This window comes from Acomys minous (assembly GCF_964271855.1).
Source record: "Acomys minous genome assembly, chromosome: 7".
Taxonomy (NCBI): Eukaryota; Metazoa; Chordata; class Mammalia; order Rodentia; family Muridae; genus Acomys; species Acomys minous.
The window spans coordinates 125667580-125686734 of record NC_140488.1 but is presented as its reverse complement, the minus strand read 5'-3'; the positions used below and the strand labels follow the sequence as shown (position 1 = coordinate 125686734).

General features: G+C 41.9%; 2 protein-coding genes across 3 annotated transcripts in view; one reads left to right on the top strand and one right to left on the bottom strand.

Annotated features, from left to right (window-relative positions):
- Window positions 1–2832: 2832 nt before the first annotated feature.
- PDHA1 (pyruvate dehydrogenase E1 subunit alpha 1) lies at window positions 2833–16697 on the top strand. Its single transcript, XM_084788566.1, has 11 exons — window positions 2833–3003; window positions 6217–6276; window positions 7234–7407; window positions 9330–9456; window positions 10090–10181; window positions 11020–11112; window positions 11717–11872; window positions 12113–12184; window positions 13121–13188; window positions 14227–14335; window positions 14926–16697. Exons 1-11 carry the CDS (start codon window positions 2947–2949, stop codon window positions 15088–15090), a joined length of 1173 nt encoding a protein of 390 aa, XP_084644692.1. The 5' UTR covers window positions 2833–2946; the 3' UTR covers window positions 15091–16697.
- Window positions 15738–19155, bottom strand: part of MAP3K15 (mitogen-activated protein kinase kinase kinase 15) — a 126991-nt gene continuing 123573 nt past the window's right edge. Inside the window, exons 26-29 of one of the 2 annotated variants that reach the window (XM_084788541.1) lie at window positions 17293–17405; window positions 16442–16542; window positions 16290–16366; window positions 15738–15987 (exon numbers count right to left, since the gene is read on the bottom strand). In XM_084788541.1, coding sequence (XP_084644667.1) covers window positions 15915–15987; window positions 16290–16366; window positions 16442–16542; window positions 17293–17405 — 364 coding nt within the window. In that variant the 3' untranslated portion in view covers window positions 15738–15914. Of the gene's footprint in view, window positions 15988–16182; window positions 17406–19155 lie in introns of those variants that run through there. The other variant, XM_084788540.1, reaches the window with a different exon arrangement.

The window sequence follows — 19155 nt, the reverse complement described above, 5'->3', positions numbered from 1 at the left end:
TTAAATGCTCTGTTGATTGTAAAAGATGAGAAAAATCATGATGTAGTCTGTAATGAAAAAAAAACTGAGCTGGGCTGTGGTGGTGCATGCCTTTAATCCCAGCACTTGGGAGGCAGAGGCAGGTGGATCTCTGTGAGTTTGAGGCCAGCCTGGTCTACAAAGAGAGTCCAGGACAGCCAGGTATACACAGAGAAACCCTGCCTCGAACAAACAAACAAACAAAAAACAAACAAACAAAATTGAACTTCACTTTAAATAAAGTACTGGTGATGACCCAAGGAGTCACAGAGACAGACAGTAAGCATGTGAGAGAGACAAAAAGTAAGCTAGTAGCAGAGAGCACGTAACAGAGACAGAACAGTAAGAAAAAGCAAACAACATAGAGAGACAAAAAAAAAAAAAAAAAAAAAAAAAAAAAAAAAAAAGACAAGTTCTCCTGGGTTTTAAGACCTTCAGTTTATACTGAATATGTCTGGGTCTAGTATTTCTTTTTTCCTCCATTCCTCAAATTCTCCTCAACAGCTGGTTGCTTTAACCAGTAGTTCCCCAAGGGTTGATTTCCTTTAACCAGCTGTTCACCATCTGCTAAATTCTCCCTACCGTGGATCCACTAAGACTTTCTCTTTTCTCCTCTTTACTGTTCCTGGAGCTGGTCTTGATGGCCTTGGCTTTGTAAGTTCTGTAATTTTTGCAAAGAAAAGAGTGTAACAAAAACACTCTAGTTATTAAAACACTGGTTCTCTTATTTTTCCATGGAATTTTCTCTAAGGCATTAACCTTTGTAATGACAAATTTCCTGTTGGAAGATATTTTGGGATAATGCAAAGGTCTTGTTTCTCATTTTTCTTTTATTTTTCCCATTCGGTTTTTAGCATCTATTGATAATTCTACTTGCAATGGTGACTATGTCTTTACCAAGTGGTGCCTCCCACCCATCAGTCCGTGTATATTTGTGTGTACACATGCATGTGGAAGTCAAAGGTTGATGTCAGGTGTCTTCCTCATTTACTCTTCATCTAATATTTTTGAGGCAGGGTCTTTTACTTCTCCTGAAGATTACCAATTAGCTAGGCTGACTAGAAAGTGCTGGGGACCCTCTTGTCCCTGCCTCTCCAGCACTAGGATTACAGGTACCAGTGGCTGTGCCCCATTATTTTCAGCATCCCTTTCACAATAATTAATTGGAATTCTACTGTAAGGAAATGTTGCACCTTTCTCTTATTCACTTATGTATTCGTGAAGGATTTGAGGCTATCTCTTTCCTGTGGGTTCTAATGTATTGCTATCAGCACTTATTTCATCCTTCATCCTCTGTGGATGAGAGAATAGCACAGAGCAGGTGACCAAGCTGCCAATTCCGGGAAGAGGTGACAAATTAGCCAAAGCATTTGAGGGACCTTACAAAAACTTTTCGGCACTTTCCCTTTCATGTTGTATTGACCACGGAGATCATAAATTCAAGTATTAGAGTACTTTTTATCATAGGTTCCCAAGTGACCTCATAGAAATGGTACCTGTCCAATCCATTTGAGTGGAAAAGTCAACTGCTGTTTCTTGTCAAGGCAATATAAATATCCTCCACTGTGGCTAATACAGTCTAAACTTTGAGAAATCATCATCTGCACTTTTCCCTTGTTCTCATAAAGTCTTGTTCCTAATCTTTTTTGTTCCAGGACAGGGTTTCTCTTGGCTGTCCTGAACTTGCTTTGTAGACCAGGAAGGCCTTGAACTCACAGTGATCTGCCTGCCTCTGCCTCCTTGGGTGCTGGGATTAAAGGCATGCGACATCACAACGGGCTTTTTTTTTTTTTTTTTTTTTTTTTTTTTTTTTTTTGGCTTTTCAAGACAGGGTTTCTCTGAGTAGCTTTGACTGTCCTAGACTCGCTTTGTAGATCAGGTTGACCTCGAACTCACAGTGATCTGCCTCCTGAGTGCTGGGATTAAAGGCGTGCACCACCATGCCTGGTTTGTATCCTAATCTTAATGGTGTTTTGAGTAACAACAACACACAGGAGATTCAGGATTCTGCCTTTCCCCAAGCATAGCGGACAGATGAGTGAGTTGCTTTTCTATTACTGGGTCCCCCACAAAAAGAAGTAAGCTAACAGAAAATCAAAAGAACAAATAAGTGCTAAGGCAAACTCTTGTATTTCTATGGTCAATTACTAATATTTGCTTTTATGTACTCATCTTTATTTTTTGAGATAGTTTCACTAAGTAGCTGAAACTTGCCTTGAAGTAATTAGTCATCCTGGCTTCCAACTCTGGCTATCATCTTACCTCAGCCTCCCTAGAGATGAAATGACAGGCATGCACAACCACACCCAGCAACATTCAACACTTAACAGCTGAATCCTCTTTTTGTTTGTTTCTTCTCACCCAAGTCAATAAGAGCAATATTTTGCGACGGATATGTGTTCTTTTAAAGACAAATTAGTGGCAGAACCATTTCTAGAAACCAGATGGTCTGTCTTTCAGGACCTGACACTATGGCTTTTCTGTAAATTGGAACAAGGCTGCGAAGCTGCATCACCAGCCCGACTGGGCAAACAGCCGGACTCGCCTTCACCCCTTTCTTCGCTGGTTTGTGGTGCACTGTGCAAGAGGAAGGCCAGGCCTCCCCACCGCCCCCCCCCCCCACCAGTCCCCACTTTCCCACGCAGGCGCCTTGGGGCTTCTGCCTCCTCACCAACTAGCCCACAAGCCCACCCCTTCTTTAGTTAATTCTTAATGGGCGGTCTTAGGTTACTCAGATGGGCGGAGCCTTTTCAGGAAGCCATTCTGATTGCCCTACAAACTGGTGTGGCGCGTGATGTCGTTTCGACTCCGTCACTGCGTTTAGGGTGTGGCCTCGACTTAGGGCAGCTCAAGGAGACTTAGGGACGTCTGAATCACTCCTTTTGAGTGCCTGGGTGCTGCGGCCGCCGCGTGTGTCTGCTGCGCTCCATGAGGAAGATGCTTGCCGCTGTGTCCCGCGTGTTGGCAGGCGCTGCGCAGAAGCCGGTAAGGTCGCCTGAATGCCGTGAGGCCCGGGTAGGGCTCGAGGTGGCCTGATGTGGGGTGGGAGGAGGACTGGCCGGGTCATCACAGCGTGCGGCCGAGTGCTGGGGACGAGCTATGGAACTCGCGTGGGCCTTCTGCGAGGTGTACTTCGCCACTGGCCTGGGGAGGAGGGGCTTGAGAATGGGCTCTGTCCCTGCGCCTCTCCCAGTCCCCTCTGGCGGACCTTCACGCCGGCTCCCCAACAGCGCCCCTCAACTGCCCGTTGCTTACCGGACCCCGGGAGGCGGAGCTTGGGTTTGCTCCAGCGTCTATGCTCTCTGCTGACTTCTACTTTTCTTGTCATCGCTCTTGGCCAAGAGGCCACGTAAGACTAAATAAAGAGCTCCCAGTCCCGGGAGTCGGAGGTTCTGTGCGCACCCTGACTTCATTATTTACTAGTCTTGAGACTACCAAGTACCAACAAGAAGAAAAGAGATTTTAAAAAAAATCATCCTAGGGCCCAGTTTTCTCATCTCTATAACTAGAGATACTAAGAACGCTACCTTATGGAATTGCCTTGAATTGGGGGAGTGGCACGTGTGCCAGCCTTTCTGCCTGGCGCCTGGCATTTACAGTTGCGCAGCTGGGTGAGCCTTTGTGGATCACCTATGTTCCGTTCTGAGTAGGGTTCAGACGGGGTCAGGTTCACGGAAAATAAACTTGCTCCACTCCCTCCCTGCTCGTCTGAGTTATTTCTTGGCAGTCAATTTTAGAGTAACCGAGCGAGCGTAACCCAGAGGAAGCTGCCTTTACCCTTATACACACAGAGGCTTAGAGTTCAAAGTAACGAAAGAACATAGCAATGACTTTCTCGGAGGGTTGGGATTAGAGTTAAGACTTAACTTATGGCCCCAGCTTTAAGAGGTGTCTACCTAAGCTTTTAGCATTTTGACCTCTAGCCACACAGAGGTTGCGTTCTCTTGGTGTAACTACCATCAGGCTTTGACTTGTAATTCTGGTTCTATTGATTTCTTCAGGATTTGATGCAATTCTGCTTAGTTTGGAGAGGTTGTGGAAAGGCTGGAAAACTTCTCTAGGAATTCCACTAAGTAATGGAAAAACGCCCTTTGATTAAGCAAATGCTGTTTTCATATTTGAATCTGAGCCGGCAGTAAAGCCTATTTCTTAATGTGTCTTCGTATATGTGTATGACATAGCTAACATTTATTGAGCTCTTAGTGTGTGCCCTCAATTCGGCCAGAATCTTCATAGGTGTTAAAACTGCGTCATCAATTTTAGATTGGTTTGAACAAGTTTCTTGTGTGCAGAAATTGTTAGCTGAAGGGAATTTTTTTTTATATAATTTGGAGACTGGACATGAAATAAAATTGAAAACTAAAAGAAGCTTTGTTTTCCCCAGTGGAAGGAGGGGGGCCGGAAGCAGCTCTTACTAGAATTAAAGTTTCAAGAAGCTGAAGTAGAAACTGAAATCAATAAAAACCATCCCTTTTGCTTTTAAGACACATCCTCCTCTTTTGGAGTATGGAGGGCAATAGGAGGCTGGGGACACCCTTAAATCTTTGTTAGATGCTACATGCTAACCTTAGATGTTGTACTGCTTTGTCTAGAAACCATTTACCATTTCCTGATTTACTTTAAAGCAGGGGAAAAAATGGATTCTAGAGCTGAATTCACCATAGGAAATACTCAGTTATTTTCTCACTTGTTACAGTGTAAACTCTCCAGTAGCTAGCTTTTTAGTTTGTTTGTTTTTTTTGGGGGGGGGGGAGGATTCTTTTGTTATTGGTTGGCTGGTTTGTTTTGCAGACAAGGTCTTTAACTATATATTCCTGGCTGGCCTGGAACTCAGATCTCCTTGCCTTCTGTACCTTCTGGAGTGCTTGGATTAAAAGTTTGTGTGTGATCACATCCGGCATGCTAAGGGCGGGGCGGGGTTGGGGGGAGAGAAGTAGGTTACTTTCTCTTTGTCTCAGTCTCTTTCTCACTGTGTAGCTCTGGCTGGCCTGGAACTCTGCTATGTTGATCAGGCTGGCCTCCAATCACAGAGATCCATGGCCTGCCTTTGCTTCCCCAGGGCTGGGATCACCATGCCTGGCTGCTGGGAGTTTTCTTTGTGACTATAGTTATTACTTGCTAATCAGGAGCCATTTTGAAGCCTTTCAGAATGTTGAAAACTTAAGTTTCACCTTTAATCTCAGACTAGACCACTAAACTCATACCCTTTTTCTAGTTCGCAATTCTAAGTATTTGCAGGTTTTCTTTTTTTAAACTTCAAGCCTGTGTAACACAAAATAGGCTTCAGAGTTTTTAGTTTTTCATGTTATACACGCGAAAAGACTTTAAAATTTAAGCCTTGCAAAATGATCCTTGCAAATAATAAGCAGTGGCTAGCCAAACTTGTGTAACTAGAGCCAAGAGATACTCAGTGGGGGGAGGGGAGGCTAGGCACTCAATGGCTGTGATACTATAAAAGTTAATCCCAGTTTCTTCCTCTCAGGCCTCTGTGTTTTGTACCTTTCCACTTTTTATTCTGTTAGTTCTTTCCCTCCTTAAAAATTTGGGAAACATGGAGATTTACCTCAGGCTTTAAAGATTGATGTGAGACTTTGAAATGATTTACCAAGTGTGTGGTTTTATTTTTAAATGAGGTTGAAAGCGTTCAAAGTCTGTAAGATTGAACTGCATTTCAATTTTTTACTTTGCCTTATTGCTTGTATTTCTTATACTTTCTTTTTGTGTGTCTGTGTTTTTTTTTTTAAAGTTTTTCAAGACAGGTTTTCTCTGTGTAGCCTTCGATGTCCAGACTTCTTTAGTAGATCAGGCTGTCCTTGAACTCACAGAGATCTACCTGCCTCTGCCTCCTGAGTGCTGGGATTACACTGGCGCGCGCGCCAGTGTGTGTGTGTGTGTGTGTGTGTGTGTGTGTGTGTGTGTGTGTGTGTGATAGAAAAGCAGTTTGCCTTAGATAAGGATTAATGGATAGTTTTATTTGGAATATTTTGCAAATGAACCTTAAAAGCCCACATGTAATCTAGTTTCTTTGAATTGGCCATCATTCTCACTGGATAGGTTTTGTTTGCCACCTTCCTTTTTGCTTCAGATAATGATATGGATGTGTTTTAAATCCATGCTTTAGGCATGGATTCATGATAGTAGTGACTTGCTCTTGACAGCACAAAATGAAACTAATGACTGCATATTTTTGTTTTCTAGGCAAGCAGAGTGCTAGTAGCTTCCCGTAATTTTGCAAATGATGCTACATTTGAGATTAAGGTAAGTGGTGTTGTACTTTATAGTAGTAGTATTTTGTTTTAGATTTATTTATTTATGCAGCATTCTGCCCCACCAGAAGAGGGCACCAGGTCTCATTATAGATGGTTGTGACCCACTATGGAACTCAGGACCCTTGGAAGAACAGACAGTGCTCTTAACCTCTGAGCCAACTTTCCAGCCCCTAGTTAGTTTTTGCACATGTACAGTCTGCAGCTTCACCTTCGAGGAGTATTTTGATACTGGTGCTTTGAGGGTGGGGTCCCTTTCAAATATTCCAGAATCAAAGGTTCAAAGACATTTAGCAAAAATAACTTGATGGTAGTTTAAGGGGGGATAGGCTTTAGAAATATACTCTGGGTGAGGTGTCCAACCTCTTTACATTCTGATATGTTGTCATCTACAAATAGGTCGGGTTCCCCCCATAGCTATCTTGGCTTGTGGCCCTTCTTGAGCCAAAGGTTGGGTACACCTGGGCGATGGGGCACGATTCATCAAAATATTGATTATACATTTAAGGAATCAGAAGCATTTTGAGGCACTGTTTTTGTTTTATTTTAAACCAAGGTCTCAGGGTTGGGCTCAAATCCTTATCTAGCAAAGTGATAATAACCTTGAACTCTTTTGGATCTAGAGGATCACCTTTCAAGTGATCACAGGGGTGTGCTGTCACACATTATTTCTTTTGTTTTCTGTGAGAGGGTTTCTCTGTGTGTAGCCCTGGCCTAGAACTCTGTAGATCTGGCCTCACAGAGATCCACCCGCTTGTGCCTGGCAGTGCTGGGATTAAAGGTGTGCACATCACACCCTGCTCACACATTATTCCTGAAGCCCTGCTAAGGCCTGCATTTCTTCGCTGTTGTTCAAGTTGTCTTATTATATGTGTGAAGTTGGATCTTAAATGAGTCACCAGTATTTGTGGAGTAGTCACTGGAGGGTGACCATCTCATTCCACTTCAGAAATGTGATCTTCATCGGCTAGAAGAGGGCCCTCCAGAAACCACAGTGCTCACCAGAGAGGATGGGCTCAAGTATTACAGGATGATGCAGACTGTGCGCAGAATGGAGCTTAAGGCAGATCAGCTGTATAAGCAGAAAATTATTCGTGGTTTCTGTCACTTGTGTGATGGTCAGGTAAGTGATAGGTTTGTTATAAAGCCATGTTGTTAGGGATATTTAATCTTTATTCCTTTTCTCTGCCCTCATCTCTTTTACTTCTCATCCCATCCTTTTAAAATTTAAAAACCTATGACCATATAGTGGGGGAGGAGGTCCCCCTTGGTCATAGACCTAGGGGAGGGGAATAGGATGAAAGCGGGAGGGAGGGAGGAATAGGAGTATACAAGTGATGGGATAACATACTTTGTTGTATACGGGGTCCATATGTGCCACCCTGTGTATAAGTGTGTATGTGGGTGGTATCTGAGGACAGGTTGCAGGATTTGGCTCCTCCTTTCTACCATACAGGTTCCAGGGATTTAGCTCAACCTGCCAGGTTTGATAGCCAACTCTTTTACTCACTTTTAGTTATCTGTCTGCCCTCCTACCCACTTTAGTTCTTGAGTTTTCTTTTTAAGTTCTTGAGTTTTTGTTCTTGTACACCTGCAGATCAGAAGAAGGCACCAAATTACATTATAGATGGTTATGAGCCACCATGTGGTTGCTGGGAATTGAACTCAGGACCTCTGGAGGAGCAGTCAGTGCTCTTAACCTCTGAGCCATCTCTCCAGTCCCGTTCTTGTTGTTTTGAGTATGGGTCTCACTGAACAAGTTGGCTTAATGCCTAGAACTTAGTACAGTGCTGCCTCATCCCCCAGAGTGCTGGGATAGGCATGAGCCACTATACTTAGCTTTAAATATATATATATAGTTTCTATCTCTTGTTTTTCATCCTACTTTTTGGGTCAGAAGGCTTTGAAGTAAGGATTTTAGAATAGAAACTAGAATGCTAGGTCCCACTATGAAGTGTATATAGACTTAAGAAATCATTTAGACTTAGCATTTCTTTTTTTTGTTTGTTTGTTTTTTTCGAGACAGGGTTTCTCTGTGTAGCCTTGGCCATCCTGGACTCACTTTGTAGACTAGGCTGGCCTCGAACTCACAGCGATCCGCCTGCCTCTGCCTCCCGAGTACTGGGATTAAAGGCGTGCGCCACCACGCCCGGCTTGCCTCTCTCTCTTTTTTTTCTTTTTCTTTCTTTCTTTCTTTTTTTTTTTTTTGGTTTTTTTCGAGACAGGGTTTCTCTGTGTAGCCTTGACTGTCCTGGACTCACTTTGTAGACCAGGCTGGCCTCGAACTCACAGCGATCCGCCTGCCTCTGCCTCCCGAATGCTGGGATTAAAGGCGTGCGCCACCACGCCTGGCGCTAGCATTTCTTTTTTGTTTGTTTTGTTTTGTTTTTGTTTCTGTTGTTTGAGACAGGGTCTCTCTGTGTAGCCTTGGCTGTCCTGGACTCACTTTGTAGACCAGGTTAGCCTCGAACTCAGTTATCCGCCTGCCTCTGCCTCTCGAGTGCTGGGATTAAAGGCGTGTGCCACCACGCCCGACCTTAGACTTAGCATTTCCGAATTTTATATCTGCTCTTAGAATTTACTGTTTTAAAATTTGGTGGAACCTCACTCATCTATACTTTTCTTGAAGAAAAGGGGCTATTTTGATTTTTCTGGGTGCATTACTTCCTTTTGTAACAATAGTCAATAGAAGCAATGTAGGGAAGTGTTTATTTTAACTCACAGTTTGAAGGTACAGTCGATCTTGGCGGTGAATGCATGACTGTAGGAACTGAGCTAGCTGCTTGTATTGCATCTGAGTTCAGGAAGTAGAGAGCGGTGAATGCTACTGCTTGCTTCTTTTTTAGTCAGTCTGAGATCCTAGCCTGTGGGATGGTTATGGCTTCTGGCTTGGATCTTACCCTCTACTTTGTTTTTTGATTAAAGAAATAGTCATTATCTTTGGGTTACTAGTGACAGGATCTACTAACCCATATTTATTTTTCTTTTCTTCTAATAGAAACTTTTTACTCAAAAAATTGCTTCATGGTTCTTCCTTTACTACAGGAAGCCTGCTGTGTGGGCCTAGAGGCCGGCATAAACCCCACGGACCATCTCATCACAGCCTATCGAGCTCACGGCTTCACCTTCACTCGGGGCCTGTCAGTCCGAGCAATTCTTGCAGAGCTAACAGGTTTGCTGTGGATTTACAGAGGGATAGTGAGTGGAGGAAGTTTTCAAGTATCTTCCATTAAGTTGCCAAGCATTATGTGTTAGTGGTTTAAAAAAAAAGCCTTAGGAGTTTTCTTTTTGAAACAAGCATTCTGGTATGGCATTTTTGCACCTCTGTTATGCCTTTGGGTAAACCCTTTATGAAGTCATATGGACCCTCGGGTGAAATTGAAAAATCATGGCCCTGTACAGTGGGAATAAGGTTTGTTGTCACTAAAACCTGTTACCTAGCAGAAAAAGTAAATTGGGTTGAAGCATTTTTGTGTATGCATAGATATCTATGTAATAGTCTAGATATCTGTTTACTATTCTTTTCTGTGACCTTTTTGAGTCTTAACATTATTTACTGTGTCAGTATAGAAGTCAGGTTTGTGTACTCCCTCCAAACCCAGTGTCAAAAATTCTGTGCTAAGATCTGAGGGTAAGTGATTAGAGAGCAGGCACTGTTGGAACAGTTTAACTTTCCTTAGCACAGACAGGGAGACAAGGGGAATGCCTTTTCTAGAAGGGACAGGTATTTAGACACTTGCTTGTGTGGCGGTTGTTGCTTGTGTGGTTGGTTTTTCATGCTCGATCTGTGTGCTGCCTTTTCTAGGAAGAAGAGGAGGCTGTGTTAAAGGGAAAGGCGGCTCGATGCACATGTTCGCCAAGAACTTCTATGGGGGCAATGGCATTGTTGGAGCTCAGGTAGCTGAGGAAGAGCACATACTTGAGTAGATTTGGTCCTGGCCTGTGGCTTTAGAAACATCTTCACCTCAGAGAATTTTTCTCTGAAGGATCTCAATAGCCTGAGAGTTTAAGTTTGCCTTTAAACACTTACTGCTTACCATTTTACTAATTAATAGGGGAGACTTGGGTAGTGACTTAACGTTCTTTTTGCTGTGTTTTATTAGTAAGAGCCTATAGCAGTGGAGCTATCCCTTTACCTTTCTTTTTATATTTCAGTAAGATAAATTGCTCATCACCTCACCGCACTTTCTATGACCTACTCATAGGTAATGCTAACACTGGGGCCCAATTACAAGAGAGAGGGTCTGTTAGATGGACAGCCTAATAAAAATCCAAAGCCTTGCACTAGGGAGGCAGAAGCAGGCAGATCTCTGTGAGTTTGAGGCCAGCCTGGTCTACAAAGGGAGTCCAGGACAGCCAGGGCTATTACACAGAGAAACCCTGTCTCAAAAAAAAATCCTTACTTTCATCAATAGGGAGTCCTCATTCTCCAACAATATCTAATACAGTAGGTTCTATAATATATATTATATACCTAGTAGGTTTCATTTTTTCTTATCTTGTTAGGATCGGTAGTTAAATCTTTGGGTGCAGAAATGTAAGCCCTTGCTGAAACAATGTAGCATTTACTCATATTTTGAAAATAACAGGGTATGTGAATAGTGACAGGGTTGGGAATGAAGACTCAACACCACTAGTTTAGCATCCCATATTATCTCCAGGAGTTGGAATTTAAGAGCATCTTAAACTCTGATTAACTTCCGTTGGTTCCTTTCTTGGTTGCTCTTTACGTTAGGTGCCCCTGGGAGCAGGAATTGCTCTAGCCTGCAAGTATAATGGAAAAGATGAGATCTGTTTGACATTATATGGTGACGGTGCTGCTAATCAGGTAAGTGCCTCTCTTAATTTCTAAGTTGTGACTAGTCATATTTGGATTTGTGGAGACATGGCATAGTGTTTATTAATTGAAATAGCATTTCATGTAGCAGACTCACAGTTGGTTTTATAGCCATATGAGAGGACTTAGGTTTGAGAGCCTTCTAGGGGCACATTTCTGTGAGGAATCCTGTGCTTTATGTTAGTGCTTTGCAAACATGCTCACCAGTCTTTGTGTGGCACTTAGTGAGACATGTCTTAATACTAAATCTAAGATGCTGCCATTTTACTCATTATCTGGTCAAGTGAGTCTGACAGATTAGGAGTATAAAAGTAATTGGTAGCTCAGTGTTTTTTCATGTTCCTCTTTGCAGTGTGTTCTATATGAGTAGACTCCCAAAATGTATACTAGGCATACAGTGCCTGCCCCATTTCCTTACCATGGCCAACACATAAGTCCTTTCATTTACCACCAGCAACTTGGGTTTATAAAAGGCTCTCTTTGGCAGTTGTGCAAGCTTTCTGTGTTAGGCAGAGCAACAGTTGTTAGGAATGGTGAAAAGGTCTAAAGGAAAATGCAAATTAAACCACTTGAACATTGTATAAAATACTTTCAGGGTCAAATATTTGAAGCTTACAATATGGCAGCCTTGTGGAAATTACCTTGTATTTTCATCTGTGAGAATAACCGTTATGGCATGGGTACATCTATTGAGAGAGCAGCAGCCAGCACGGATTACTACAAAAGAGGAGATTTTATTCCTGGACTGAGGGTAAGGTCCCTTATTGTAGAGACAGAGCCATATACCCTGACAGCTAGATGCTCTGGTTTCATCAGCTTATGCTTGAATAGGTCATATAAAAGTTGAGTGGGAGGGTGGGAGGTGTGGCTGGGCAGCAGAGCACTTCTCTAGCTTGTGTCAGGCCCTGGATTCATTCTTCAGTACCACAATAAAAGCGAGATGGGTTTGGACAGTTTATTTACATTCTGCCCCTCCTACCTTTGTTAACAGGTAGATGGAATGGATATATTGTGTGTCCGAGAGGCAACAAAGTTTGCAGCTGCCTATTGTAGGTCTGGTAAGGTAAGACTGGAGATCTTTTCATAGGCTTTTGGGTTTATAGGTTTATAATGCCATCTCAGAGTTAAAAGCCTTACTAAGTAGCCATTGGAGTTATCCTGGAGTGATGACTAAGTGTCCAAAAAGGTAGCATGGTCTTGGTGGCTTACCTGGTAAACACTCCATTTTTCCCCCTCTATTCTTGTTTCCATGGCATTTTGCCTTTGTCTTCAATTTGACATTCTGCTTCATCATTTGATTTAATTATGTGTTCCTATCCCTGCTAATCATAAGTCCCTTGAATGATCAAACAGGGAATCCTCACAATGCCTCATTTTACTTATATAATAGGCACTGAAGTAGGTAATCTATCCTGTTGTTTTACCTGGCAATCTATGGCAGTGAGGGAAAGGGAAACAGTGAGGCTGGCTTAAAGGGTGGTTAAAGTAGCAAAGTTTACTGCAGTCTTTTTTGGTAAAATTGAGAAGGATGAAACGTGATCGGATAAGTAGGTGTTGAGAATCAGCCAGTAAGCCAGATGGTGGTGGCGCATGCTTTTAATCCTAGCACTTGGGAGGCAGAGGCAAGTGGATTTCAGAGTTGGAGGCCATCTTGCTCAACAGAGAGAGTTCCAGGACAGCCAGGGCTATACAGGAAGAACCTCGGTCTTGAAAAAACAAAACAAAACCAAAAAATTAGCCAGTGAACTTTTTTTTTTCTTTGAGACAGGGTTTTTCCGTGTAGCCTTGGCTGTTCTGGACTGGCTTTGTAGACCAGGCTGCCTCTGCCTCCCAAGTGCTGGTATTAAAGGTGTGTGTGCCCAGCCAGTAAACTCTTTGTCAACTCAAATGATAAGTAGAAGATAGATAAGATTATATTGAATGTTGGGGGTGGGGTGGGGTGGGTGGGTGGCACTCTCCATTTGAGGTCAGTGATTGTTGGTATGTGGGTCTGTTTTAGGGGCCCATCCTGATGGAACTACAGACTTATCGCTACCATGGACATAGTATGAGTGACCCTGGAGTCAGGTAGGTCATGAGGAATTTTTTAAAAAGATTTATTATGTATACAATGTTCTGCAGGTTGTGAGGAATCTTGAGTGTGGTTTCCCATAGTGGGTGGGCAGGCTTTGGGCTACTTAAGTAAAATGGCAGAGTACCTCAACATTGGCTTTTGCAACCAGATAAAATTGTAGTTTGGTTGGCATCTAGCCGTTCTTTTGAATATTAGTCTGAAAGCAGCCTGAAGATCCCTACAGTATATCCTATTTGTTATAGCTTGAGCAGTAAGTTTTAAAAGGGCATTATATAACTAAATTGCAATGTAAAATTCAGTGTAAGGCAGGTCTAATGATAGGGAATTATTCGGGGGGGGGGCGCGATCATTTAGTTTAGTTATTACCCCAAATTCAGGCATGGTATATTCTACCTGACAAGTACTGGTGTTTGAAAATCTCACTGGTAAGGAGCAAGGCTAACTGTCACAATGGGAAGTTTTAAGTTGTCCTTTTTCACTTAGCTTTAACATGTAAATTCTGAATTAGCAGGCTGGACACAGTTGAAAAGACATTAGTTTAAAGTTTAGCCTTTATAGAATGGACTAAGGGAAGGAAGACAGAGAATAAATCCTGTGGGCAGATGGATTTTGTGTAGTAACTGGCCCATCATAGAACCCTTGCTTATGTTTTTCCAATTACAAAACTTTTGCTGGCCATGCTGCTTTCGGGTCTTGGTAGGTACTACGAAGTTACTTCAGAACCTATAACTTTCACCACTGCCAGCCCCCTTGCGCCATCCATGTGACAGTTTGAGGCTAAAGGTAGAAGTGGTGACCCTGCCTTCCAGATCAAAGAAGCAAATCAAAACTTGGTCCTTGTCAGAATGCTAGAGAAGCCCCAAATTATAGTGAATATGAAAGATACCTAAAAGCATGCCACCCTAGTATTTCCATAGAGACGTTGCTATTACTTGTTCCTCTTTTCAAAAAATATACTCCTATACTTTACTAAGCTGTCTGGTCCATGGACACTGTTTTTTTGGGTCTCAGTGCATCTCCCTTCCCCATAGTTATCGCACTCGAGAAGAAATCCAGGAAGTAAGAAGTAAGAGCGACCCTATTATGCTTCTCAAGGATAGAATGGTGAACAGCAATCTCACAAGCATTGAAGAATTAAAGGTACAGTTGCTTTTGGAGGTTTAAGCTGGCTTTAAAGTCTGTGACCAGTTTCTCACATGTCACAAAATGTCACCCTCGGGTGGTCAGTTGAGTTTTTTGCAAACTTAGAAAGTGCTCTGAAGTTCCACAGGGCTATTTTTAGGTCTTTCTGATGAGTCATAGGTCAAGGGAGATGGTTCAGTTGGTAAAGTTCCTGCTGCATAAGCAATAAGATCTGAGTCTGGATTCCCAGCACCCACATATAATGGGCACATTGGTGCATGTACATGGACAACCTTAGCCCTGGATAGAAATGGAGACCAGCAGATTCTGACATGCTGGTCAACTGATGAGCCCTGGGCTCCATGATAGATAATCTTGTCTCAAAAAATAAGGTGGAGAGCAATAGAAGACAACTTGGTAACAACTCTGGCCTCCACATTCAATTAAAGAGTTGAAAAGATAGGTCACTGCCTAAGTGACTAATCACATTCGTATAAAAACTTGGTTTAGAAGAGTCACATATATCAGCAATAGGTTCTCAAACATTTTAGTTGGTTTCAAAGTTGCCCTTGATTGAAAAATCTCTTGCATTGTAATCTGGTGTTTAGGAGATTGATGTGGAAGTGAGGAAAGAAATCGAGGATGCTGCCCAGTTTGCCACAGCTGATCCAGAGCCACCGTTGGAGGAACTAGGCTATCACATCTACAGCAGTGACCCTCCCTTTGAAGTGCGTGGTCCCAACCAGTGGATCAAGTTTAAGTCAGTCAGTTAATGGGAATTGGTCACCTACTTTTTGTGCTCTTAACTTAAAGACAGGTGGAAATAACCTAGACAACAAAAAGTCCTGAAAACATGTAAATTAAGGTAAATTAAGGGAGAATAAATTGCATGCAGTTTGTACATTGTTGTATTCGGAATATTCATGTGAATATTGGATTTGTATAGGATTTGAAATGACTAATGCAGAGCTTATAACCTTCCCACATCATCTCCTAGGTCAGTTTCTAAAAGGAGCAACTCTGCCAGTTGGTGGTGTGATCATAGCTATGTCTTCATGGAGGCATGTTGGAATTCATGGAACACATGGGTAGAGAAGTGTTAACAGCCACCCTGAATTGTGGAGGCTGAAGTCTGGTGGCACTGACCAGTATGATCTCTATGATCAAAGGCTATATTTAATCAGGCATTTTAAAATAAAGGTACTTCAGTCACTTCAAAGGTAAAATAATTTAATTTACTCCATTGAGACATTTAACAAACATGAACTTGTACTCCCATTGCAAGGCACACTTTTTACCTTTCACATTAAAGTATTACTCTAGTTTTATAGAATACTTACTGCTTTATCTTTCCAGCAATTGCTGTACAGTATGCTGACTTTATTTTTTTTTAAAGTATGCTGACTTTTTAAACAAAGTATAATCCTAAGAATTAAGTCAGGGTTGACATCACATACAATCCTGTTTAAACAAGGATGCTCTAAAATCACACGTGCTTGAATTGAACGAACAGGGTCTTTCTGTGTAAACGCTGGATTTGTGTGTGCACGAGCAGAAGCTTTAATCACACGCAGGTGTAGGGTATTCCTGGCTTGGCTCACTGTGAGGACTCCTGCGTTTGTTTTCTGTGCTGGGAGACTGCATGCCAGAGCCTACAGAGGACGCCACCACTGCAAAACAAGAGTTTGCTTAAGAAAAGCAAAACTTAAAGCCATCAAATGTAATCTCTAGCTTAAAGCAAAAATATGTTGCCTTTGTCTGGACATGGTTCTCTAAGAGTGCTGTTGGCTCTGTGTAGAGAAGTGGGCACATAAATAAGAGTGTAAGGAAAGGCCTTGTGCCACTTCACTTTTTAACCTGGGGGGATGAATTGTTTTTACTAAGATATAGGAAAGATAATTTCAAAGGTTGGAGGTTTTAAGTATTCACATGAAAAAACTTTCTATTATTCAAACTGTTTGGAAGCTCTTACCGTAGTCTGAGGCACCTTAGGTCTTCCTTAGTGATATCATTGAGAATATCAGAAAGTGTATAATCCTCTTCAACAATCTGAAACAAAGGTTTAGTATATGGATAAGTAGCTTTTCAACAATATCACAGGAATACTTTGATTTAGAAATTTACCTTTTCTATTGTATTTGCATCGACTCCTTGTAGTTGCAGCCAGTCTATAAGCGCTCTATCAGTTGCCAGTCCGTCAGGGGGTGCTGGATTCTCTGTACCACCTATAATGATTCCAATTTTGTTTTACTGTATAGTAAATGTATAACCATACAATGCTTCAAATATAACAAAGTGGATGTAATGACATATCCGAACAATGTAAATGTGATGTGAAAAGGAAATGAATTAAACTTGCTTGATTCAGCTACTTTCATAATTCTTGGGTTTCCTTTCCAGAAAAATAGTCTTCTCTACCTAATATGCCTTTAGTAAGTTTGGAATTTGCTTGTTTTCATCTATGAAGTGTCTTATCTCAGGGTGGATATTCCTCACTACACTGGAATTTCCAGTTCTTCATTCCAAGAGCAACTTTTAGGCCTAAGGGGCAGATATGAGATTCAGTCTAATATAGGTATCTGTTTGATACAGAATTGTGGAGGGACTATATCACAGTTAAGATACATTTTTGTTACCCTGTCCTTTGTTTTTGTTTTTTCAAGATAGGGTTTCTCTGTGTAGCTTTGGCTGTCCTGGACTTGATATCAAGGACCAGGCTGACCTTGAACTTAGAGATCTACCTGCCTCTGCCTCCCCAAGAGTGCTGGGATTAAAGGTGTGTGCCACTGTGCCCAGCACATTCTGTCCTTTCTTAATTCCATTCTAATTTCTGTCCATATAGTTTTGTCTCTTCCAGAATACTGACTAGAATCAGTATATTCTATAGTGGCCTCAACCATTTCTTCGAGGCATAAAGTCAGATTTTTAGTAGTCTGTCCCTCTTTGAAACCTGTATCAGGGAAAAAGTGACTTACCATTGGATTTGTATTGTAACTGAAGGTGATATAATTCTTGAGTTTTCTGTTCTAGAGTTAGCCGCAGAAGATTCTGGCACTCTTTCTCTTTTTGAACTAGGTGTTCCCAAAGTCTGTTTAAAAACACACATACCCATCACTCAAAGTATCCACATTTCAATTCAAACATTGATACTGGGAAAACTCACAATCCCAACCATGGGGCCACAAAGAGATACAGGTGGGTTTCTGCTTTTATTGGAGAACTATGTTTTTCTTCTCCTTGACAGCAAAGACTCTGAGTGTGAGTATATTTTGCACTGGAGTTGATGTTTGAATCCCTCTTAAATTCATATTAAAATGATATTAAGAGGCCTTGAGAAGGGGGAAAATACTGTCTTGTCACCATTTGAGGACACAAGTGAGTATTTGTACACCAGAAGGCAGGCCCTTATAAACTAAATTTGCCAGTACTTGGATCTTAGACTGCAATTTGCTGAGCTGTGAGAAACAAATTTGATTTTGTTTTTAGAGTAGCCTCTGTAGACTAAGACATTTTTATTCCAAGTGTATCAGGAACCAAAAGTGAATTTCTTGTTGATCTTTAAAACTCAGCTAGAAGCCGGGCGTGGTGGCGCATGCCTTTAATCCCAGCACTTGGGAGGCAGAGGCTGGTGGATCACTGTGAGTTCGAGGCCAGCCTGGTCTACAGAGTGAGTCCAGGACAGCCAAGGCTATGCAGAGAGACCTAGTCTCGAAAAACAAAACAAAACAAAAAAACTCAGCTGGAAGGATATTTAGTTATTTAAAACCAAGTCAGATAAAGTATCTGCACCTATAATAGATAGCCTCATTAGGAGCCAAAAAACTAGAATAGTAGTTTGCTGAGAACGGCCTTACTCATTTTGTGACACAGTTGTTTTGTTTTTTTGAGAGGGTTTCTCTATGTAGCCTTTGATGTCCTGGACTCCTTTGTAGCCCAGGCTGGCCTCAAACTCAAGAGAGTCTGCCTCCCAAGTGCTGGGATTATAGGCATGCGCCACCACTGCCTGGCTCACAGAAGTCTTTCTTATGATCTCCCTGCGACGTGAAAGGCAACCTTGGTATAGTTAAGTCTCAGACTTCTGGATCTCCCAATGCTAGCTCGTTAACTCTAGGAAGGAACAGGGTTGCAAGTTAGAACCATGACTAGCCTTTTTTTTGTTGTTTGCTCATGTATGTATCTAATAAACAAGATTAATTTTAACCACATGCATGGCATGCTCTTTTAATTGGTTTATCTGTATTGGTGAACAAAGGACTAAGCTTTAAATTACAGAAGCTCATTATTGATGTTGCCCTGAGAAGGCACGGCCATAATATATAAATGGATGAAAACACTGTTTTGGGATCATTTGGTAACAAAATGAAGTGGGAGAGGTAGATGCTTTTACCCCAGCAAGACCAAGCAGAAAGTATTAGCACTCAACAAGTCAAAAACCCTTCCACCTCTGCCCTGCCTGCCTTCACTAAGTAGCTTGAGCCTCTGGTTAATGGGAATGATTCCCATGGTTATGCCAGGCCATGACAGGCAGGCTGTGTTACTTATTAGCTAGTCACATTAACATCAAGTTGGATGATTACAAATCTTTCTGCAAAGACGTTTTGAAGAAATGGTGTAAGTTTTACTGAGTCTTGGAATCACTATCATTCACATTTCAGGCCTTAAGAAGTATATCACACCAAACTTCTGAGTCCCCTGAGGGTTTTTATATACATTTTTCCATCCAGAACATGAGCCCAGTACCTACTCTCCCCATTCAGACAGTACTGCCACAAGCAAAACTGGCCTCTGCAGTAAGTACTAGCTACTTTATTGTAGCTGTGGATGATGAATTTTTAAAA

Coding starts and splice junctions, on each gene's coding strand:
- PDHA1 (XM_084788566.1), top strand. CDS start 2,947: ATGAGGAAGATGCTTGCCGCTGTGTCCCGCGTGTTGGCAGGCGCTGCG. Junction 12,185..13,120: donor CCTATTGTAGGTCTGGTAAG/GTAAGACTGGAG, acceptor GGTCTGTTTTAG/GGGCCCATCCTGATGGAACT. Junction 14,336..14,925: donor CAAGCATTGAAGAATTAAAG/GTACAGTTGCTT, acceptor TCTGGTGTTTAG/GAGATTGATGTGGAAGTGAG.